This window comes from Nymphaea colorata, chromosome 10 (genome assembly GCF_008831285.2).
Source record: "Nymphaea colorata isolate Beijing-Zhang1983 chromosome 10, ASM883128v2, whole genome shotgun sequence".
NCBI lineage: Eukaryota > Viridiplantae > Streptophyta > Magnoliopsida > Nymphaeales > Nymphaeaceae > Nymphaea > Nymphaea colorata.
This window is the reverse complement of record NC_045147.1, coordinates 14,843,329-14,868,378: the sequence shown is the minus strand read 5'-3', so window position 1 is coordinate 14,868,378 and position 25,050 is coordinate 14,843,329. Positions and strand designations below refer to the sequence as shown.

General features: G+C 40.6%; 3 protein-coding genes across 3 annotated transcripts; 2 read left to right on the top strand and 1 right to left on the bottom strand.

Annotated features, from left to right (window-relative positions):
* Positions 1-2,304: 2,304 nt before the first annotated feature.
* On the top strand, positions 2,305-11,918 carry LOC116262905 (ERAD-associated E3 ubiquitin-protein ligase component HRD3A-like). The gene is made up of 5 exons (XM_031642443.2): positions 2,305-3,498; positions 6,380-6,595; positions 9,713-10,036; positions 10,132-10,368; positions 11,211-11,918. Exons 1-5 carry the CDS (start codon positions 2,431-2,433, stop codon positions 11,400-11,402), a joined length of 2,037 nt encoding a protein of 678 aa, XP_031498303.1. The 5' UTR covers positions 2,305-2,430; the 3' UTR covers positions 11,403-11,918.
* An 868-nt stretch (positions 11,919-12,786) lies between these two features.
* On the bottom strand, positions 12,787-14,541 carry LOC116261902 (uncharacterized). Its single transcript, XM_031640830.2, has 4 exons — positions 14,149-14,541; positions 13,930-14,005; positions 13,622-13,794; positions 12,787-13,078 (listed from the first exon to the last, which is right to left on the bottom strand). The coding sequence occupies exons 1-4, from the start codon at positions 14,253-14,255 to the stop codon at positions 13,003-13,005; spliced, it is 432 nt and encodes a 143-aa protein (XP_031496690.1). The 5' UTR covers positions 14,256-14,541; the 3' UTR covers positions 12,787-13,002.
* A 1,983-nt stretch (positions 14,542-16,524) lies between these two features.
* Positions 16,525-23,548, top strand: LOC116263361 (uncharacterized). Its single transcript, XM_031643069.2, has 2 exons — positions 16,525-17,805; positions 23,179-23,548. The coding sequence occupies exon 1, from the start codon at positions 16,689-16,691 to the stop codon at positions 17,757-17,759; it is 1,071 nt and encodes a 356-aa protein (XP_031498929.1). The 5' UTR covers positions 16,525-16,688; the 3' UTR covers positions 17,760-17,805; positions 23,179-23,548.
* Positions 23,549-25,050: the final 1,502 nt, after the last annotated feature.

Sequence of the window (25,050 nt, the reverse complement as noted above, 5' to 3'; positions counted from 1 at the left end):
CCATGCATGGTACAAGAGCCCTTGGTGTTTTAAGATCGTTCTTGATATGAAGTTTTTGCATGTTCGAAGCTTACACAAAGGACTGCTCCAAGGCGAGCCAAGCATCTTTGAAAAACCAACATATGCACAATGAGACCGAGTTTAGTCTGAATGACTCTGCCCCTAATCCTCTTTTCCTCACTCTCTCAACAACTTCACGAGGAGAAGCTTTTCATTGATATGATCTCCATTGCATGCATCTAATCCTTGGTTTCAGTATCTATACTGGCTACAAATTTGTCAAGCCTATCATCACTAGGTCCTTTGTTGCCTTAAGGGTGTGTTTGTTTCACCGATTGACGGTGATTTGAGATCAATAGGATCTCAGATCTGCGGATTTAAGGTTGGACCTCCCTTCCCCCGTCCGATCTTAAATCCACAGTTTTTTACATGTAACGTGGATTCAAGATCCATGTTATTAAGATCCATAATTTGAACTTTAGTTTAGTCACAAATAATGTCTCGGAGTTTTAAAAAGTGAGGCTTTTCTCGGGTATAATACACGAGCTTGAAAAAAATAAGAAAAAAATGAGAAAAATACAGTAATTTTTTAAAAATTTTAAAAAGCTAAAAATGGAAGAAAAATAAAACAAGTGAAAAACTAATAACACAAACTTCAGAAGATAAATAGATTTGCAACAAATAAGAAATAAAAAAACTGTTTGACATTAAAAAAACATGTTAAAAATGCTTTAAAAACGCATTTTTTTCGTTTTTAATGCTTTTTAAAAAAGACGCGTTTTTTTTTGTTTTAAATGGCAAGCTAAATTATCACTGTTTTTTAATATTTTTTTCAAAAAAAAAAAACTCATTTTCTGTGACTAAACACATTCTAATGCAGCCTTGGATCTAAGATCGGAGGTGCAACCTAAATTCATCTTTCCTTTATCATTGGATTCTGTTTCATTGTTATCTTTAGATGAAGGATTATCTTTATTTCCTTTTCTATCAGGGCCAGCTTTATTTTCCATTTCATAGAACTCACTTAACTTTTACCAAAAACTTAAAAAAAAAAAAATCGATCAATAGAATCCTAAGATGAACTTAGAGGACTTCACTTCTTTAGGTGAACACTCGCTAGACTCAAATGCAACAAAAGGGTCATTTTCAGTCTTAGGTGACTTCAAAAGCTTCACATTGGCCTGAAATTCTATTCAAACTTGTTAATCCATTTGAAAATTACACTTCCCAAGCAACAACTTAAGTACTCCTTCAAGTGTCCATAAAATCAAGAGAGCTAAAGTGAAGAAAATTTTTGGTGCCATCCAAGCTTGGATGGATATCCATAGACACCCAATACTAATGACTAAGTTCTTCCAAGTAGAAAATCTGCTTGATCATCATCTTTGTTAGATGGGGAAAGGGAAAGCTACTCTTAATCTACAAATTTGATTAGGCAACTAACCTTGCCGACCCATTTCCCTCTACCATCAAGGATGATCAACCTTTATCTTGGAGAAATGGAGATCGACCTCATAGTCTAACTATCATATCTTATCATATGAATCTTTGGATTTTTAATTCTTAACCACATATATATTCACACTCTCCTTATGAATGTTAAATATATACTGAACTGTGACTCTAGATTTTAGGTGTCATCAAGAGACATTAAACCTGAACCATCCATCTTCTTGATCGGATGGTTTTGATTTGTTGTTTTTTTTTAAGTTTCTTATTTTTTCATGTGAATAGTTCCACAAGGGGCCGTCCATTGAAGATGGATGGCTTTGGTTTCATGTCTGTATAAGCTTTTTAGAGTCGTCGTTTAGTGTATATATATTAATTATAAATTAAAATCCGCATAACTACCAAATGTTGTCGAATGACTAAATTTTTTAAAATTTATCACCAAAAGTCATTTGCTACAAAACATTAATAATGATTAATAATGTGGCAACAGTTGCAATACTTTAGTAATAGTTTCATGACATTTTTAGCGATATACTTCAAATATTTAACCATATAATAACATTATATATATATATATATATTCATATAATAAGCTGAAATCCCTTAGCTTTCTTGGACTCTGTTTAATTTTTTGAACTCCATCCTCTACCCAATTACAGCAACCTGATGTAAAGCATGGGATGAATGTAATTGAACATATCACATAATATAACGTGCATTCGAAGAGGTTGAAATGTTCTTTTATATATATATATATATATATGAATGTAGAGATATATATATTTATTGGTTTATTTTTGTGGGAGGAAGGTATGTTTTTCAATTTATGGACAACAGAAGAAGTCATTTTATAAAAATCGGATACGATACGGGGGAAATTCCAACCCGTTTGCAGGGGAGGGTCTCGACAGAACTAACAACCATCTTGTCCGGCCATTTCCTCGACCGACTCGGCGGCCGTCTTCTGATTCTCCGACGATGCATCGGGCTCCTTGGGTCCTCCGTCTCCTGATCCTCTCCCTCCTACTCCTCTCCGCCTTCCCACTCTCCTCTCTAGGCCGCCATTTGGTTCTCATCCTAGAGAACGTTGACCCCAAAGGTGATTCAAGCCCTCCCTCCGACGACGAGGCCTCCGGTGACAACGAACCTGCTGGAGGAGACTCCTCCGCTGCCTCCAATTGGGACGACTTCGCTGCCGACCTCAAGCCCGATGAGGATCTCGATCCAGGCTCCTGGCGCCTTGTCTTCGACTCCGATCCGGTCGGGAACGCCTCCATCCCCGCCGACGACGCCCTGTACTTCTCCAGCGTTCGTCAGATGGTCAACGCTGCAGCCGCCGGCGATCTGGACGCGATGGATGAGGCGGTAGCCGCGATTGACGAGATCGCGAGACGGGGCCATGCACACGCCCAATCCGTCATGGGGTTCCTGCACGGCGCCGGCTGCCGAGCCGATAGGAGCGCCTCCAAGGCGTTCACTTATCACTACTTCGCGGCTGAAGGCGGCAATCCACAGTCGAAGATGGCTCTCGCCTACACCTACTTCCGACAGGAGATGTACGACAAGTCGGTGAAGCTCTACGGTGAGCTGGCAGAGACTGCTCTCGCCAGCTTCCTGATCTCCAAGGACTCGCCGGTAGTCGACCAGGTGAGGATCAACGACGGCGCCGAGGAGAACAAGGAGGCGCTGAGGAAGCTGCGGGGGGAGGAAGACGACGATTTCCAGATTACGGAATACCAGGCGCAGAAAGGGAGCTCCGCGGCCATGTACAAGCTCGGATTTATCTATTACTTCGGGTTGCGAGGGGTGAGACGCGACCACGCAAAAGCTCTCTCTTGGTTCCTGAAGGCTGTCGACAAGGGCGAACCTCGATCCATGGAACTCCTGGGAGAGATATACGCCAGGGGTGCTGGCGTTGAGAAGAATTACACCAAGGCCTTGGAGTGGTTGAGGCTTGCAGCAAAGCAGCGGCTCATTTCGGCTTACAACGGAATTGGCTACCTGTATGTTAAAGGTTATGGCGTAGAGAAGAAGAACTACACGAAGGTATAGAGAGATTCTTACTTTTTAGGATGTTGTCTTGTCTTTTCGTTCTTATTATTCAAGTAATTTGCGTACTTTGTTTTTTGTGCCTAACTTTGTCTATTTAGGTATTGGGAAGCAATTGGGCCAGACATTGTTTTCTTTATCTAGTGCTATTAGCTTCTGTTCATACTTCATGCTATTTGTATTGTTGAGAAGATGCTAGCTTACAATCACGGTTGTGTTCAGCTTAAACTTCTCATTTTCTCCTTCTAGATAAGCGGCATGTAGTTTGTACTTTTGTGTCCCTTCTGGTCAGTACCACGCCCAACCATTAAGCATCAAGCATTGCATACATTTGTTATCTTCCACCATTCCAATTTTTTATGAGAGTGCCTAGCATTGTCTTGCGGAAGGTCTTTGGGAGTCTTTGGTTCTCGAACATTGATTAGAACAAGTAGGGTCCAGGGATGAAGCTAGTTCCCAGCGATGGTCTTTAAGCATCAGAGATACAATTGGAGGTGAAAATGTGATGAGCATACTGGGTTCTCTGCCATATTTATTGACTTTCTTGGTTGGATGAAGCCATAAGTGAGAGAAGTTCTTATGTATTCGAAGATTTCTTACTGGGTAAGATGGCCATATGGTTATTACCATAATGCATGCCTATGCTGGTACTTACATGGGTACATGTCATCAGGGTTTGAAATAATTATAACCATTTCAAACAATGTTTTCTACGTCCAAAACAGAAAAAGGACTAAACATCCATTACTTCTTTTTTGGTCATTGATTATTGTTTAGTATGTCTTAACATGCTTCAGCCATTTGATTTTTAGCCAGCACTCGTGATGCCTGGAGCACTATATGTGATATTGCATGAATCTGTGCATGTTACCGCAGAGGTGTCATTCTCATATGACTGTTTGTAAGTCTTCCTGATGTACACTTTCTTCCGCTTTCATACTCCAAACCTGCATCTGCATGACATAGTTTGCATAGCAACTACATTGAGGAATTAGGAGAAAACATGTGGTACATCTCCTCTCTTTTCTGTTTGAAAAAAAAAAAACTACTTATGTGAATCGATCTAAGCTCTCCAAGGCAAATGTTCCAACTTGGCAAATACTACTTCAGGGGTACCTGGGGGTTGATCTGGCTGCTAGGCGGAGCTCAGTTTTATCAGTCTGCTAGTCATGGTTTTTGGGCCATTCATCTGTAACCAAAGGAAGAAGCTCACATTAAATATTGAATCTTAAGTTCCATGTAGGCATTATTCATATGAAGGAACAAACTGTCTACTCTGAGCAGGATTTCGAATCAGTGCCTTTTGAGACTGATGGAAATTACCAGAAATTATCATTGTTCTATATTATGTAGTTTAGCAGCAAACTGAGTAACTGAACATGCAACCTCTCTTTCTCATGGCCTTTGCTGCTTCATCTTTGTTATAAAGAGAAGAGGCTTGACTTTTGACCTCGCCAATGAATTATGATGGCTGATAGGGGCCATTTTTCATTCTTAATTGGTGCTGACTGAAATAATTTGTGTCTGACTGAATGTGCTTACGAGTTGTTGGATACTATCATCTAGGTGATGAATAAGTTGCTTTCTCCACACATGCACACGCATGTACATGTGTATGTATATCTTCATAGGTGTGGCATGCGTGTGTGTGAGTGTGGGTATGTGTTAGGTAGTCCTTGTCAGATTGTGCAACATGTCCATTGTGGTTTAATATCAAGGTGATTCTGTTTTTGTTCCTGTATATGGGTTCATGCATGTCTGTCTGATGTCCTTACGATCAATTAATGGCACTTTGCAGGGAAGTGTTCTTGCCTTTGTATTAGCTCAGGGTTTTCCCTGCTTCTCACATTCCAAGCATCTTTTAATTGTTTGCTTAGTTTATGTGTGACGACGGGTCTTAGGAGTACCTCTAAATTTTTGCCTTTGCAAGGAAGATTGGTCCATGAGATATGAACCAGAGATTGAGTTTGGATACATTCAAGAGAGATATGTGCTGATCACCACAAGATGGGTTGGCTGCTGTCAAACATTTGATCAGAATGAAGATTAGAATTTTCTACTGTTGATGGGATGTGCAATCGGCTTGCTTTTTCATGTTCTTGCATTTTGTAAATCCTATCCTGTAGGTATCATCCAAAGAGTTGGATTAGTGGAGATCAACTTTTAAGTGGTAGGAACATTGTGTATATCCATGGATGCCCCAAAATCAATGTCTGACGATGCATCAAATTTGTGTAATGAAGAGATGTGGTTTCTTGACCCAAAAAAAAAAAAAAAACCTCAGTTTTTACCTTCTGAAACATGCTGGAGATATCTATGCCATCAGATTGTGTCAAAACAACTCAGCTAGATTGCACATGCAGTCTATTATAGACAGAATATGTGTGTGTGTCTGTCCATATATATGTGTGTGTGCATGCATGCTAAATGATAGTTGACGTGCTTCCCTTCCTTGACATCTATATGTGTGTTTGCACGTGCATATGCTCAGATCATCATGCTTCTTGCAAGGAGAGGCATTCTGGGGCATATAGATCTATTTTGACATCCTTCAACTTGAATATCTGAAGCTAATCAACTGGAGCATATAGATCTATTTTCTTGACATGTAAGGACATTTAGATTACCTTACGGTTGCAGCATAGACATTCCCTGTGAATGAATGTGCCGCCTGGATGTGTATCATACATCTGCAGTTCTGAGACCAAGATATTTTACTATCATATTTATCAACTTTTGAACCATGGCTTTCTGAGCTGTCATGTTGGTTAATTCTATGGTGTCATTTTTTGTGTAACTATGAAATAATCTTCTACTTTGCATTCCATCTTTAAGTTTCTCAGATTGTTTTTACTGAATTAATACGTTTTCTCTGTAGGCTAAGGAGTACTTTGAGAGAGCTGCTAAGCATGATGATCCGAGTGGTCACTATAACTTAGGGGTGCTATATCTCAAAGGGATTGGTGTGAAGAAAAGTCTGGCAGATGCAAGTCGTCATTTCATTGCTGCAGCCAACTATGGTCAACCAAAGGCATATTACCAACTTGGGAAGATGTTCCAGAAAGGAGTTGGTGTAGAGAAGAATTTGGCGATGGTAAATCCTTTGTTCATGATTCTTGGCTGCTGGGATGGCCCGTTTTCCCTTATGAGCTGAATAAACAATGGATGTATTGTTTTCAGCACTGTCCTCCAATTAATCATGTCATGCTTCTGTGTCCGCCTAGTATGTATTGGAGATGTATTTGTAGTAGAATTCTACACTATGCATTTCTGTCTAAGCCCTTAACTCGTTATTCTTGTATTTGATCTCATATATATATATATATATATATATATATATATATATATATATACTGGGAGCTTGAATTTTTCTAGTGTTAGTGTTTGCCCGTTTGGGCTACTAATATTTCTGTTTTATTGTGAGGCTTTCATCCTCTTGGTCATGATACATCTTTTGCAAATTCTGTCATAGTGTCATGTGAAGCTGTAACTGTTCTTACATATTTCATGCACTCTGTAATCTGGAGTCACACTGCAAGGTTTTGTATCCTGCAAATACTGTTTGAATGTGTCCATTCCACACTTTAATAGTTAGAACTGCATCCTTCTCTTGATTCTTGAATATAATTAGGGATGGATGAAACCACATCCCATTACACTAATGCACATTGTAGCAATAATTAGCTTGTTGTGTACCTGTCCCTTAAATGAATTTTTCTTTGCTTCTTTTTTATTCTTCATTTTTGTCTTTTTTATTGCTTTCCATCCAGTACAGTTGTGTCGGCCATGCCTCTTGTGTTTCTTGTCATGCTTCTTGCAAGCTTTTCCTAAATAAGTAAATGTGGCCATAAATTAAGGGCCTTAAAGTTTCATTAATACTGGAGACATAATTTTCAGAAATTAGTTTTTATTGTTTTGGTTGTAAAAGGAAATATACATTAATCTTGTTAATTATTTTCTTTTGTTAGAGTTATAGTCACCAATTTCACTGACATTTTGAAAATATTGCATGATATTATCACTATCTGAAGATTCTGAATGCTGTTAATAATGTTAGCAAAATATCGTAATAGTGTGATTCCCTTTCCACTTCCAATTCAAGTTCTGATAATCCTTCTTTTTATATTCTTTGTTTGTTTTCTTCCAATTCATCAAACGCTTGTTGGTTGGCTGCCTCTGGCTTCCACTTGTCGTGTCATCTTTTAAGTAACACTGACTAATGCCGCACCAGAGTCAACATAACTTGGGTGTGGCTGCAGCAGCAAACAATTTGCTTTTTCTTTTTGGTTGAATCATTGATAGAATCGTGGCTTGCTAATTATTACTTGTTAATTTTGTTGTTTGTATATTTATATATACATATATGCACACAAACACGCGCACCTGCGGCTATGTCTTTCTAAAAATGCTCCACCTGCACCCCATCAATAATCTCTGGCTTCTGCTATTAGGCAATTTCTGTTCAAACTGCAATATGCATGTCCTTAATCTGAAATCACCATTTTGTTCTAATTTATTTTTTCTTTCTCAGTTCTCTAGTCCACGTGCAGTCTTAAACCTTTCTCAACTTTTAGACCCTTTTGGGCCGACTTGGTTGCAGCCAAGTCTTCCCCTAATCAATGCGTGGCAAAACAGACTACTTGTTGTCAGCTAGATGCTTTCATGTGCCTACTTAGATTGGTAGTAACGCTGGGCATCAGGCCGGGCCGGGCTGGCCCTCTCAATTCAAAGTTGGGCTTGAGCCCATGCGTATGGCCTGGTGCAGCCTGATTTTAATAAAAATTATTTTAAAATATATGAATTTAATATATAAACATATATTTATAATGAAAAATATATAAAAAATGTCATACAAAATATATATATTGTCAGGCCCGACTGGACTCGGCCAGCCTAAGAAGTTGTCTGGCCGGAGGCCCTTTTACGGCCCAGGCCCGGCCTGTCGTGCACTCTTAATTGGTAGGTCTTAGGCAAGCTTGCTAACCACATCATAACTAAAAGTCTAAAATTGGGGCTTGAGTCGGATGGCTTAATTAGTAATCACATATATTGATAATTAATCCAAAGAATTGTGTCACTAAGCTACAAATTTAGAATTGATGTTTGAATGATAATCTATTATAATCCTTGAAACTGTAGGAATTCATAAGTATTAATAATATTGAGTTAGATGCAGAAATCTCAGGATTGCTTTTGCATGTATGTTCTTTAACAAAAAAATGTGTCTTCTCTTCCTTTCTATTTTTTTATATTCTAATAATCTTTTTTACATTTGATTGATTATATAACCTTTATTTACATGGTCTGCAAAAGGGTTATCATTTAACTGATTTTTTATTAATGGTTGTTATTTTTTACATTTAAAGGTCCTCTTAGTTTGGAGTTCTTCTGGTATCCTTTTGATGTTTATTTGTTATCATAAGACTCCGCTTTCGCTGGGTAATAGTCAAGACTGATTTGTATCTATTACTCAAATCAACGAGGAGAGAGAGAGAGAGAGAAAGAGAGTGTGTGTGTGTGTGAGTTTTTGCAAGTTACATGCTTAGATGTGTTATTCAAGGATATAAAAAATTAAATAAGAGCCCATATAGTGCCAATAACTTGATGGCCAAATTGCAAAATTACTTAAAAATAATAACATGGTTTCTAATAGTGTCACAAAGTTTGGCTCTTGTTGAGAAAAAAAAAATGAACAACAAGGAATTAAGGCTCAAGTGAAAAAATGTGGACAAAGTTACGATATTATAGATTTTCTTATCAATCCTGGGGAACTCTTATAAAAATCTCAGCATGTAAAAAACTAAGAGTGGTGATAACTACAAAAATGAAAATGAAATAACCTTGCATAGAAAGCCCTCATTTATGAGACATGACAAAACAAACAACTAGACAAGTATGAAAGAGAACAGGAAACATGTCTAAAACACGAAAGAAATAAAGATAATAACTGAAATAAAAAAAATTATACTTGAAAAGACCAGACTGTTTTCTCTTTTATTATCATTTTGGGAGATCTATGTTTAATTTCATGATGGTTTCAGAACTGTAACCAAAATCTGTGACAATGGATATGGGAATCATTTGTGGTACATGGAAATCATTCGTCCACCGAATGATTCTAGCTTGACTCCTATCATGCTGCTTATTGTGTCTTTCAAGATCTGTTGTCAATCTCACAGGCCATGACCATTTCTTGTATTCTCGCTTGCAGGCCACAACTTTGTACAAATCAGTTGCAGAACGAGGACCTTGGGGTTCCTTGTCACGCTGGGCTCTTGAATCATACTTGAAAGGTGAAATAGGGAAAGCCTTCTTTATATACTCAAGAATGGCAGAGATGGGATATGAGGTTGCGCAGAGCAGTGCAGCATGGATTCTTGACAGATATGGTGAGCGCAGTTTATGCATGGGAGAAGCTGGATTTTGTACAAACACAGAAAGGCATCAACGAGCACATAGTTTGTGGTGGCATGCTTCTGAACAGGGTAATGAGCATGCGGCGCTGCTCATTGGTGATGCATATTATTATGGGCGGGTACTCTCTCCCTCTCTCTCTCTCTCTCTTTTTGTGTGTGTGTGCGAGAGAAAGAGAGATAAGGATCAAGGATGCTTCCCATGTTTGCTTTGCAGGGTACAGACAGGGATTATGAGCGTGCAGCAGAAGCTTACGCGCACTCTAAGTTGAATGCTCAGGCAATGTTCAACCTCGGGTACATGCATGAACATGGAGAAGGACTTCCATATGACCTCCACTTGGCTAAGCGCTATTATGACCAAGCCCTGGACAATGAACGAGCTGCAAAACTACCTGTCATGCTTGCACTTTTTAGTGTCTGGATAAGAATGAATTATCCAGACACCATTCTGGTAAGACTTCCATTAATTCTTTGCCTTGTGGTTATTTTCATCCGTAATAGTATATCAATTGAACCATCCAAATACCAAGCTCAATCACTAATAGGAAGATAGAAGGATATGTTGAAAGAACTGGCTTTGAAAAAAGTGCTGGGAATTCGACAGGCACATTTGAGGGTTTAAGCTACATCCTTCGTGCATCAAATAAATTTAAATTTTCCGTGACCACCTTTCAACCTTTGTGACATTTCTAACAAATATATGAAGTATGGGTTCTCTATCATGACAGCACTTGATAATATTTTAGCGGTTCTCATGAACAGTAGCAGTAGTGTGAAAAACTTATAATGCAGGTGCTTCTAAAAGGCTGAGTGTCCCGTTATTTTTTAGTGCAAGGTGCAACTTTGGTTGCAATCAGCAAAAAGTCCATGGTCAAATTTGTTAAAAGCCAAACATTTGGATTCCGAGATTTGGCATTTTCTCCTTCTTCCTCGTTATTCTTCATCTATGCTTCTTAACATGTTGAGTCTAGAGCCGGGTTAGGTTTTGGGGTCAGATATTTTTGGCCAAACAAAAGCTTGGTAAATCCGATCTAAACTGATTATATATATATATATATATATATATATATATATATATATATTACTGTCTTTCGTATATCCCCTCCACTACCATATACCCTTGCTTGAAATTAGGTCCAACTTTTCTGTTAACTTGTTCGAGCAAATTGGTGGAGAAAAGGAACATGGTTTCCAAAATTCTCTTGTACGTGCATGTACGGTGTCTCTATCTGGTTATACTTAGCAGGAAAAAGTTAAGCTAGTGGTCCATGATTGTGTTGTTACTGATTGCAGGTTGATTTCCTAGATTCACTTCCGAGGGTCTGTCCTAAAGTTGCGGTTTGGATACAGAGCAACATTATGGATGAAGGGAATGCCACTATTCTGACCCTCTTCGTGTGCCTTATTACTGTTCTTTACCTCCGTGAGCGACAACGGCGACAGCTTGTGGCTCTTCACCCTGAACCAGAGAATGTGGTCAATTGAGTAATTGGGGGTTCAGTTTGATGCATGGAGCTGTACTTGAAGCGAAAGAACAAGCAATCGTGTAAAGATGAGTCTGCCTCAGGCCATAGGCAATCGTATATACTATATACGTCTTCAAGTGAGAAATGCGACGTTGGGGAATTTTATCACAATGAAGCACCGGAAGAAAGTTCCAATTCCTTTTGGTTGAAAACTCTCCCAAACCCTTCCTGTTAGAAACATTGTTTGGTTGGAGAAGAGATCAGATGACAACCGAGTTTGATTCTTTTTTGGAGTGGTATGAACTGACTGATCCATAAACTCTACACAGCCATAAATTTGTTGGAGAGCTTGTTAGTTACCGGCTAACCTTTGGCTGCAGATTTCTTGTATAAATTTAGTTTAATCCTTTGAACTCTAATCAGAACTTCATTTTACTCGTCCCAGGAAAGAAGTCATGTTTCACAGGTTTCTAGAACCTAGAATTTTGTTGTTCGTTTAAGCATGTGATTTGAGGCTGGGCTTCAGTTTGCAGCACTATGATTTGGATGGTCCAGAAACTTGCTTTGTTTGAGTTTTCGCGATTTAGGTTCAGGAAACTCGCTGGACTTAGTTTTTTTTACTTTTCCTGATATGCATGCACCTGATACTGTATTTACAGTATCTGGCGAACGTGTCCGGATGAAATAACCAGTTTTGATAGAGTTGGTTCTTTATAAGGTCCATTGACGGGAGGAACACTATGTGCTGCCTTCATTTTTGAGACATTTTCATGGCTGCCAAACGACCCCTAAAGTTTGGATATTCCTTAAATCATGTTTTTGTGATTAATCCAAAACCCAAAACAGGAAAATAAAATGATTGGACCCATATCTCAACCACCAGTCGGCGGAAGGTTGTTACATTGATACCTTGCTGGCCATCGACAATCATAATCATTTTGAGGCCGATGGATGCTTGAATCCAAGGGAACAACAAAGAGGGCCAGAAGGACAACCAGTCAACCACCAGTTGCGCTCAAAAATGAAGTTGGCTCTGAAAGTTCCAAAAGGTTACATCCACATGGACCGGCAGGTAGAGGCACTAAGTCAACAATAATACCACGTCCATTTAGAACGAACTGTGGAAAGGAGTATATCTCTCCTCAAACATGAAAAATGGACGGTGAGAAATTAGTCAAATGATGGAACAACCTTTTGAATTGGGAAATCTCGTTTTTGAATTAAATTAGTACATGATTATATTTCTTCACAAGGGCGCTTGCTGTTAAAGCTTGCTTCGTCACTCGGATCTGCGAAACCCGTATCAGGCCTTCTCAACCAAAACAAGCGGCTTCTCTCAAGAAACAAAGGACGAACAGAAGAGAAATTCGACCACTACATAACAAATGAATGAGAAGGCAAAGTACCAAACCACCAAATGTGAACCATTTCTTTCCAGAAAAAAGAGTTCCAATCAGATATTGCCTGTAGATGATACATTGCATTCGAACTACAGATTTCGATAGGCAAGCATCCTTCTTTTAGTTCATGGAAGAGCAGAACAGCAATCTCACTCCAAACACTCAAGTGGTACAACAAAGGAAACGACGGCAAACGACCAATCTGTCATGTATTCGTCTTCATCCGCGAATAAGGCTGACAGCAAAGGAAATCGTGCACCCTAAGAGACCCAAAAGAGCGAACATGTTGTACTTCCTGCAGTAATGGGAAGATAACAAAATTTCATCAGAATAAAACCACCATGAAACCAAACTTTAGGAAAATGGGGGGAGGGGGAGAGATTCAGAAAGCATTTCCAGGGCGGGATGACCATGCGTTCCGAAAGGAAGTAACTCCCTTTCCTCCAAAGATAGGAAATACTTTTTAACGAATCTTTTGAGAAAGGATCCCACTTTTTCATGAAATGAAATCGTAAATTTCACGACACAACACTTTCTTCCTGTTACAAACATCAAAAGACTCTTGATCTGGTCTCAGATCTTCTAGTTCTCTTACATGGGCGTTCTTTGTTCCCATTACCAGAAATCCCGATCAGTGTCGTGTTCAGGGATCCAATTTCTCCAACTAGACGAACTGCCATGCTCACAAGATCATAAACACGGCTTGCAAACTGTTGATCATGTCTTATCTGGATTCAAATCCTGCCCTAAACAACTAAAAGTAGAAGACAGTAGATATCTACAAGAGTCATGAGCCGGCGATGAGAATTTATCAGTTATGGAATCAAACAATGAGTACCCGAGTGTCAATCTCTTGGCGGGGTCTCCACTCGAGTAACCGGTAAAGTAGAAGTAGCGAGCCACGATGTAGACGAACCCCAAGCCGGCGGCGACCAGAGGATGTCGAACGCCTCCCAACAAGAGGAGGACAAAGAAGATGGGCATCACCTCAAGCGAGTTCTGATGCCCTCGCTGCATCACCACCATCCAGCCAAAAACAAGAGAAAGAACCATCAGCAGCCATCCGCCATTAAGCACACACTTACGAAGACACAAATGGAAGAAACTGTCTAAAATCAAAGAAATGGTGAATCATTCACGGGATACCTGAACGCAGTTGAAGAGCTTAGCATCCTTGTTCTCTGATTCGATAGCGTAGAGGGTTGGGTAGGGGACCTTATACCTTGAAGACAATGAAAAAGAAACATTCACCAACAAAAGGAGAAAAACGGGTTCTTAACCAGTCACAGAGGAAGGGGCTTTAAATCCTTGAGATAGACAGAGAGATAGAAATGGAGGGCAAGTAATTCCTCTCCATATGTGTACCTTTTCCTGGCCATGCCAACTTGGAAGGCCATCCAGAAATTGAAGAAGGAATAGAGGACCAGAACGAGGACGACGAAACCATACTCTTTGGGTATCTCGACAGCCATCTTTTCTCTCGTGCGCGTGTGCCCTGGTGAAAGTCTTTTTGCTTCCCTTGTTTCTTTTCTTGACTTTCTGATGGGAAGCCTTTCCGGGGATCTGTAATTTATACAGGGGAAGAAGGCCAGCCGCTCATTTCGTGGTTGTTCTGGAAGCTTCGACGGTGGCTTCTCCTCCAAGGCACGAAGTCTCCGGTCTCTGGATGATGAAAGGGAGCAGTTGAGGAACGTGATAACGCATTGATTGCCGCTGCAGAAAAGTGGACACTATGTTCGGTTTTGCTCGTATCTTTTTTGCTGGCCCAAGGTTCAAACTCCAACTGTTCGAAGACGAAAAAAAGTACACCTTTTTTCATATGGTAGGATCGATTCTGAAGATGGTGAAACTTTGGGGCTTAAGATCCTCGCCCTTACCGTCTTTATGCGGCCAGAACAAAGTAACAAGTTTTACGAACATTCAAGACAGATAAAATCTGTTGATTGTCGTCATTTGGCAAATAAGAACATAGCCTGGTAAGAAAGATAGCACAATCTGGCCGTTCTCGCCGTGGACATGAAGTTTGTCGACGATATCTAACAAAATGCCGCCCACAAAACCAGAGGCCACAATGGCTGTGGTGGGGAGCTTGATTTCCGCCATCATTTTTCTTGGCCAATTGCGCCTGGAGTCCAGCAAGTCACGTTCTGACTTCCCACTTGCTTTTCATTTTCTCAAAGTCCTTCCAGTTGAATTGAAGATGGCCCTACCCATGAAAGTTTTTGTTTGCTGTGACTAGCCTTGGTCACGAATCTATGCAACGAGAACAAAATCAACAAGAAACTCTTTGAACGAGATTTAACAATGTCGGAATTTAATCTAAAGTCTTCAGCTTCACCTTTCTCATTTGTCCTCCTGCTAACCACCATGGAGGTCAATGAGCTATTAGTCAATCCTGCTCATGTCTGGTATCTAGCGATCTCATTCTCATTCACGTTTAATCTAAAGCCTACCTAAACCTCTCTGGGATATGATTTGATCCCTTTTCCCTGAATCTAATCTATAACCATGTTAATACCAACTTGCGATCCAGTTCATACCTCACATGTGAATGGTTTAATCGAGCTTGGATTCTGATTTGGTTTTAGATAAATATCCTGACAGATTCAGATTTGAATTCCATTTTAAATAAATATCTTATATATGACAACCATACATGTTTAGAAGTACGGTTCTTAACATATCATAATGTGGTTCAGGTTCCGTTGTGTATTTAAAAGTTGGATTCAATTATGTGAAGTGCAAGGTCAGAGATCACATTCAGATTGTAAATTTAAAAATTAGATTCCATTAAGGTATGGACTCTTGTTCAATTGCATTCGAAGACCAAGAAGAATAGTTGAAAATAAGGGAAATGGACTCTCTCATGAGAGGGTAAGTCGAGCGGCAGTGGCTAAAAATTGTGATGCCCATTTCCGCAAGGCTAATTTGCAGATGTAAATGGCCAAGTAAAATCAACTACTTCAATCTCAAAACATGAAAGTTAAAGAGAGGCGAACAGGTTTTCAAATACTCGAAGATTGAGAACAGGTCTTCAGAAACTTGTTATGTAAAAGAAAGCCTTGTTGAAATTTTGGGGGCCTTTGAATGCCATCCCATTTTTTTTTAAGAAAAACCAGGTATTGTCGAATTAGGTTTTTCTTAAATTGAGTTTAACATTGTTTTTATTTTGGTTTTTGCCTCCAAGTGTCATTCAAACACCCCCTTGGTTTTTTAAGTCAGTTTTAAGTCTGAATTTGCGTATATTTGGGTAGCACACCCAAAACAACATAAACCTGGTTTTGACGATATACTTTAAACAGCATTTAGAAGGCAAAATAAGAGAGCAGGAACCCGGCCCTTGTCGAATGGTCGATAAGTTGTTAATAAGAGGCAGGAATTGCGTACCCAGTGTCTGCTTTACAGCCAATACTTTCATTTCAGCATTAATAATGTGGGAACCCATGCTAGAGTCGATCACAGGGCTCTGGACCATAGGACAACCCCCAGAAGGACTTAAATGCTAAAGATGGTAGGGACCAACTTTACAAACAAGACAGGAAGGCATGTGTAAGGGGCGCCAGGTTCCATGCTCAGCAGGGACCGAGCCCAGGCCATTGGTCAAACACCGGCACCTCAGGCTTCTCCTATCCAGCGACTTCGCCAAGTTGACGGGGAGAGGCGCGCAGCGGGGGAACCGAGCCGGGCGCAGGTGAAAGAGCCCGGAGGACCAAGCCAGAAGGGGAATAAGAGAGCGCCCAAAATTAAAAAGCGTCGTCGCACGAGCAAAGCCCTCGTCTCTCTCGCCGTTGTGGTGACGCACACACAGAAAGGTGGGGAGGACGGGACGACCCCTGAGAGAGAAAGCCAGGGGAGAAGGAGGGCCGCGGGCGAGCTTCGATTGAGCGCACCCTGTTTCTTGCAGGATGGCCACGCCTCCATCACCCAACCACGCCTTCTCGATCTCGCCCCCAATCGTCAAGACCGCTCGCAAGCTCCCCGTCAAGCGCAAGGCCCCCTCCTCTCAATCCCAACACACCCCCACAACCCCTCAAGCCGATGATCCCCACCACCCCTTGGCCATCCTCACGCATCCCCCTCTACCGGCTGCCCACCATGACGATGAAGACGAAGACGACGACGATCTGCCCTCTTCTCCTGACCACGGTGGCGCCGATGGCAGGTCTTCTTACAGGTACAACCGTCTGTGGTCGGAGCCGGACGAGATCAGGTTCCTGCGCGCCCTCCTCCAGAGCCGCTCCGATGGGTACCGTTTCCCCAGGGACATGCCCCGCTTCTATGATCGCTTTCGCGCCTCCATGTCCCGCTCCTACACCCGCACCCAGTTCTCCGAGAAGCTCCGCCGTCTGAGGAAGAAGTTCCGGCACGTCTCCGCACGCGTCCGACGCCGCGGGGCTGCCATCGCCCTCAAGACCCCGCACGAGAAGGTCGTTTACGAACTCTCCCTCCGGCTCTGGGGCTCCGACAATCCCAACGCCTTGGATGAGGGCGACCAGACGCCTGGTGACGCTCCTGCACCTGCTGCTGCCGTTGAAGCCTCTGTGCGCCCCGCTTCCGGTCCTGCGCAAGAGACGGTCGTTATAATCCGCCACGAGCCGGCGTCCGCTCCTCCTTCCCTTCCCTCTCCTCCTCCTTCGAAGACGGCGACTTCTCCCCTTGTGCGCCCTAAGCAGGAGGTGCTTGATCCTGACCAGAGTGTTGGCAAAAGCGAGGCAGATGAGGAGCTCGGCCGGATCACCGCGCGGACGGTTGTCGGTGTGTTGGATGAGTCGATCAAGGATATCCGGACGGTCCTGGTCGGCCGCGCCGAGCGCAACGGCGGAAGGGGCGGCAGGGGCAGGAAGCGCAACATTAAGAAGGAGTGGGGGAGGCAGCAGGTTGCTGAGTTTGACGTCCTGTCCCAGCGGCTAAAGCTTGTCTTGGAGACGGCGGTCTCCAACCTGAGGAACTCAAGAGGATCCACTGGCACTCGCTGATGAGGATGCTGGGGTCGAGCATCTGAACGGGATCATTAGCGCGCGAGTAGGTTTAGTCTATCTTTTGATCTCTGGCTTTAAATTTTCTTGCGGGGTTTTTGCAGCTAGCTGTCTTTCTCCCTTGTATATAATTTTGTAATACAAACTTCCGGTGATGATGCTGGATGCATTCACTGTTACATCTTCTTCTTCCTCTTTCTTTTTATTTCCATTTCTTGCATTGCTGTGCTTGATTTCCGCTGTTCGTTGCTCTGAGCAAGTAATTTCCTTCTTTCCTCGACGGGCGTCATTCTTTCAGGTTTCACTTGGGCTCTGTTAAGTGTATTTTACCTTGACAGTTTGCTTGTTCCTTCTGAATGATGATCTTTTGCAGTATGATGCTGGAACGATGTACAGAGTCAAAGATCCCATGTGGTTTATCCATATAATCTTTTACTTGTTTGTATGATGTTTCTTATCCCTATATATGAACTTTGAAGTACTTATGTGGTTTATGCAGAACAGAGATGACGTTTGAATTTCAAACCTATTTGTCAACCTGTGAAAGTATTAAAAAATAATCGCTAACTTAATTTTTAAATGGCACTCAGACTCGTTTGGTTGTAAATCTAGCAGTTTAACTGTTTACTTACGCTTGGGATTTCAAAATCTCAGTTTTCCAAATACTGGTAAAGTGTATTACGTGCTACTTTTGATTTTCTAATTTATTCTTGTGTACATATTTGTGCATCAATTTTGGAATCTCCCTCTCTTTCTCTATAAGTACAACCGTTGCTAATGTTCAGCAAGACGAGAAGTAGTAAGAAAGAAAGTGTCCGCTAGGAGAGTCCGAGACCAAGCTTGGGCACTCCTCCAATTTGTCATAATAATACGATATCTAGACTACCAAGAATGAGACCCGTCATGTACCAATCAATCAGCTAACCAAAAGAAAGAAAATAAAAGAACAGCAAGGGAAATTAAAAAGAGAGGAACACATAAATGGCATGCTTCTCCTCTTATTGTCCACTTCTCTCCTTTTACCCCTTCTCTTGGTAGAAGCAAAATGAAGATTTGAAGACAAAAAATGAAGCATATATATCTGTAACATCAGTTGAAATGTTGAAGAACTTAGATTCTTCAATAGAAGCCTATCCAAAAAGAAGACTGCCATGGAGACAGACAGATATGAACTGAAAGTTAAAACGAATAACATGGTGTTGTCACTATTAGAGTGTACAATTGAAGTAGAGCCTGCAAAGAAACCAACCAATCTTTTGTACTAATATTGTAAGGGGCATATCAGAGCAGCCGCTGTTAAGTTTATTGATGTAGCTTATTATTTTGAATGTTATTGTATCCTAAATATGTATAATAAAAAATTACATCTTTTAGAAAATGTCAAAACTAAAGAAATAAAATGAGAAATCCGCAGAACAAGATTAAATCATACTAAAGCATTGTCATGGACTCATAGTTTCACATTTCATCTACTAAACCAATGTCAGGGTCCATAGTTTAACGATTCAACTTTTAGCAACTTTGCACGTCACAGAACAAAGTACAGATAGTGAACAAACTAATAAAAGCACTGTCATTATACATCCAATAAGAACTTCTCCACTGGAGACAAAATCCTGTACAACTATTGAAATGTAAAAAAAAAGATGGAAGATACATTTCTAACAGCTGCTAGCAATTTCAATAGGCTCTTTGTTTTCTGAATTCAATACTCTATGATGCTGCTGCTGATGGTGGCAGGAATTCAGGTGCATTGTCACCGTTGTCTTCATGTTTGGTCAGTGGTGTCAGTGCTGTTCTTGCCATTCATAAATTCCGTCAATTTCCTGAAAATTAGCCATTGATCCCTCACATACATGAGGTGGAATGTAAGCTTTAGATGGACATTCATCACCATTTGGAAATTAAGATTTCATTGCCTACCACATGCCATTGGTTCCTTTAAGTGGCAGATGGTTGTGAAGATGATGGAAATGAACATGTAAGTAATCTTATGCTTAACTATGCTTTATTCATGCAAAATAAATTGTGATGCTGTCCATCGTTTTATCTAATTGAAAACAAAGGAATTAGAAAAAAAGGCTGGGGAATGTAGGGGTTGTTGCAGGAAGAAAAGGAGAAAAGAAGTAGGCTGAGTGGTGGCAATGGCCTTTGGAAGAAGTGTGGAGGCATCACAGAAAGGAAGAGGAGGAAAGAATCAGATGGACAGGAAAGAAGAGGAGGAAGAAGAAAAACTATGAACCCTCATATTTTGTTCTCTATGTATGCTTTGTCATAAGTGGTTGTAGGGGGTGTTGCAGGAAGAAAAGGAGAAAAGAAGGAGGCTGGGTGGTGGCAATGGCCTTTGGAAGGAGTGTGGGGGCATCACAGAAAGGAAGAAGAAGAAAGAATCAGATGGATAGGAAAGAAAGGAAGAAGAAAAACCAGAATGAAACTATGAACCCTCATATGTTTGTTCACTATGTAAGTATGTATACTTTGTGATAAGATGATGTAGGGGGTGTTGCTGGAAGAAAAGGAGGCTGGGTGGTGGCAATGGCCTTTGGAAGAAGTGTGGAGGCGAAGTGTGGAGGCATCACATGAAGGAAGAGGGGCAAAGAATCAGATGGATAGGAAAGAAAGGAAGAAGAAGAACCAGAAAGAAACTATGAACCCTCATAGAGAGGAGAGAAGGAAGAAGCCAAAAAGAAAGGAAGGGGGAAAAAGTTTCTTCCACTTTTCATCCTTATTCTTCTTGTTTCAAACAAGAGGAAGTGGAAGTTGTACGATAAGCATTGCATCATAAACTGTACTACCAAGTATTCTTCAGGTTACTATGTGATATCGGACTGATACAAATGCTATATCAGTCTACAAGTCAATACTATGTAAGAAACTGTGTTAAATCTTCAGGTCAGTATTTGTAATTTTGTATCCATTTAGATATGTTAGGACCATTCTGAAGGGGTTGAAATATGAAGCCAAGTTTAAATAGTGTAACTGTATTATGATGCAAAAACAAAATCCCAACTAGATCCATCATAGCTTTTGTAGCACCTAGCTACTTTCACCCACATGTTCAATAGCACTTTCTTATTATCTATCTGAAGTCATATCCTATTCAACAGAGGCCTTTTGTACTTCAAAGCAGATTGAAATAATTTTCTTATTGTGAACCTCTTTGACTTGTCACTCTCGAGGGAAAACAATGAAAAAGGGACTTGACTTGCGAGGGGTTATAGTGGTATTAGATATTGGTAACATGGCATTGGATGCAACCGCCGATATATATATATATATATATATATATATATATATATTCACTTGTCATTGGATGCTTTAACTTTTTATTGCTTGTATATAAGTTTTGTCAGAGCCTCTATATGTCTTTATGCTATTCAGTAATGTATTTCAAGTGCAGCTTTAGAATGTCGTTGTTGTGTCCTATACTGCAGTTTGCCGTTTTGGTTTTGAGTTCTGATCTTTTGCAAGTTTTTAGTTTATTCTTTTTTTCATTTGTTCGTCACATGCAATCTTTTGTTTAGAATCTATTTTACCCAATTAGCTAAGTTCAGTTTCACAAAGTATTGACTAAAATTTGGGAATTATGATGAAAAAAGTTTTGGGTGTAAAACTCTTTGGAAAAAGGTGCGATATCTGCAGGAAAACTTGACCCCATGTAAATAGAAAGTGCTTCAAGCTGGAAAAGGATCCAAAATTACATGGAATAAAGTATCTTCTATTAAGGAAACTGGAAAAGTTGCTTTTCTCGAAGTTCATATTTCTTTGTTCAACTGTGCTAGCAAGTAATTGTTTCCATGTCTTTCTGATTTGGAAAACTTGACGTTGTTATGACTGAAGTTATCGGCTTCTTAGAGTGGAGCATCAAGGATTCTGTTATAAGAGAAGATATTAAGAACGATCTCTTGCTGTGTTTGAGTTGATTGCTTCATGAAGGACCACTTAATAGGTGTTCTCTTGATGGACAAATTTGGTTGTGGATACTCTCTTACAATGCTAAATCAGGGAGTTGTTGCCAGCGTTTCTCTTCAGACATGGTGAACTAGGAGTCAATACCAAGGAACCAAGAATAATTTTTTCTATCTAAAGTTGTTCCAATCCTCTGCACATGGTTGTCGAAATTCATTTGGACTTGAATAAAAAAGTTGTCATTTGTTGACCCTTCCAGTCGATTCAATTTTTCACTAGTGGTTTAACAAATTCCATCACATCCATGTCCAGGAGTATACCTGTAGATCATGCAGAAGTTGATTGTTTGCTATCTTTAGGGTTATGTACTGCTTGCTTCCTAGCCTCCTAGGATAATTTATGGAGACGAATTAACATGTGACCTCACTACACTAGTTCTTTGACTGACAAAAATGTGAAAAATGCTTGTGGTGTCCCTGAATCATCCTCGTCTCCCATAATCACTTTCAGCTTTATCCGTTTGAAGTTTGGGAGACAATGCTTGTGCGTTATGACATTTAATATGCTTCTAAATATTCAGATCTTTTGATTTACAAACCTTATTTAAGTATTCTTCTGGCAATATCGTCTCCTCCTTTTAAATCTAAAACCCATTGTTGGTCTGCTTTAGGAGCTTCTGTGCACTTTTACAGACGAAGCCTGATGAGCATCTCTCATTTGTGTGTTCTTCAGACGGCAAGGGCAATGCTGCAGTCTCAAGTGATATCACAGTGTCCGTCTACCACGTTATTATTTTCTTTCTTACTAACGCTTGCTGACCTTGTTCAATAGTTCCCGACACCTTGAGTAAGAGATCCTTCTAGTAGAAGACTGCCATTAACCTATTAATTTCTTCTGGGAGTTTTCTCATGAGTAAGGGTGGGTTTAAGTTTTAGTTACAGTCTGAACTCATGTAAACGTTGCCATAGCATGTGTAAAGGTGCCGATGAGGCCAGCTAGATCCGATTTGGCAGTTTAGTCACCAGTGCCGGTGACTTAGCAATATGAGTGGTCCTTACAAGCTGCCATTGTTTCGCTCTGCCACTGCCGTTTCCTATTGGTACTTTATGCTTGGCCTTTGGGTTGGGCAGTTTGCAAAATTCGGGTGGTAAATGGTGTGGCAGCGGTCTAGAATATTTTGCTCATTACCACTTTTCCTGCACCATCAGTGAGCTTGAAGAATGGTTCTCTCTGTAGATTTCATTGTTTTAAAAAAATAAGATATTGGCTTTTTATTGATGATGGTGTATCTTGAAGAGAGGAAGAAGGGGTTAGAGTTGATCAGTTTTCTCTGTTTTGTTTTGTTTTGTTTTGTTCTTTTTTTTTTTTCCAATTTCGAGTCGTTGACATGTGTGTTATGACTGGGCTTTGTGCCAGCTGAGAGGGTTGTAGTCTGTTTTGCTCATATCCTATGATTCCCTTGTCATCGCTGGTTCTATTACACTTACCCTTGACACTGCTGAAATTTCAGATGATAACCGTTACGCGTATCCCTCAATAATGGTAAACGGCTTGCCTTTGATCAAATTCTTCCAGCTGGACGGAGCACTCAAGGTGGCACTTTTTAGTTTCAAAGGATATATCGTAGTGAATCTCGCGTGAGCAGCGGGTGTAGTATATGACACACATCTTCGCGTGATAAAATGGGAATGTGGTGCTAAAATATCAGATTCAACCTCATCAAACGACCTTCCACTAATTTTCTCCATGTAAGGAAGGGCATAATCTGCATGCCTTTCCCATTTGAAACTGCAGCAAACAGTATTTCTATGTGGAGAGGGCAACATCACTAAGTTTATTGTTAGTAAAATAGAAGTAAGATGAGGGTTTCAATGATGAGATGCTGGTACAATCCTACTTCGACGTGCACTTCATGTCTTACCAACATCTATTTCAACTTGCTATGCCATTCTTCTCACCCAACCACATGAGGAAATTCATACGGATAAGGATGCTAGCTAATAAGTTGGCCCATAAACATTGAATCTTTTTTCTGTTAGTAAAAACACATCTACCCACTCTACTGTTAGCGACTTTGAAATACTTGCATGTCTTTTATGACAGTCAATTATTTTTTGCAAAATATTTGTTATACAGTTAGTTTTGTCCCCCCCTTAATTGGCATCGTTATCAGGTTTTCTTCGTGGCCTTTCTTGTTTTCATGGCTGCGACTGTTCTCTTTATTTTAGTTTCAGACTCTTGAGAAGACAACGTGAGGCTGTCCAGGCTAATTTCGACTTGTTGAGTCAAAATTTTGTATCAAAGAAAAAAACATCCATCTAATCTGGTAGAAGTGGTTCGCCCATGTTCATGCCAAATGCTTCATTCTCCTGTCTGCCTAAACCTGCAAACTAGATTGGGTTTCAGACCCTTGTGTTCACTCCAACTTAATAAGAAATGAGGAGTTTAAAAATATAGAATGAGATCAAAATATTTCATGGGTGGCCGCCACTCAGGTGGCTTGTCCACCCAATCTCTATGTTCTAACAGCACGTTGTCGGTTTGATTTCTCAGGATGCTATTCTCTTAAACCACCAAACGGTGGTGCTGCAGTTACCCCGGAGCAGGCCCTGAACCTCTGGGGCAGGGGCTACGGGGAGGTTTGGACTTCTCGAGTAGGAAGGAAGAAACGAAGAATGACTACTTGACTACAGTAGCTAAACTGAAAGAGGTGAGGGACATGATTGGTGATGTGGTTTTCACAGTTATCTTCGACTGCCTCACATTCAAACCTGTCAAAGGTGAGATATCGTATGGTGATCGCATTTTCAAGCCCGGCCTAACGCTGAAACGTGGCTCTGTTGAAAGTTCCTTCTCACACACAAGGTGCCGAAAGGTTTCTGTTTGGTTCAAGGCGAAATCGGATGATGAGAAATTTCTTGCATGACGGTGACTGGTGCAGGGAAATTTCAGGAAACCATCAGAAACATCACATTTACAGGGAATGGATCGATGCCCAACAAGAGAAGTCGTCAGAAACAAAAAACAAACTTCACCATGCAGCTTTGACGCGCAATCGAACAGAGGGAACAGACAGGCATACAATCCGGAAATTAGAGGCAGTAGAAAAGCAAAGGACGTCTTCTTCTATCTGGTTTAATGGAGAGATTGGAGATACACATATTTTTTCTTCCTTTCTTTCCCATCTAAACACAATCATTTTGTCCCTTCCCTCACTCTCCCTCCGTTCAAACATGCCGTTAAACTTAGGGAAATCTTGCTCCTTCACTGCATTGACATTTCAATCGTCGTATATGAAAATATATGCACAGGCACCCCAAGATTTTTCCCCTGACAAACGGATTTCTGGTTCGTCATAACTTTCAAATTGTTATATGCAACC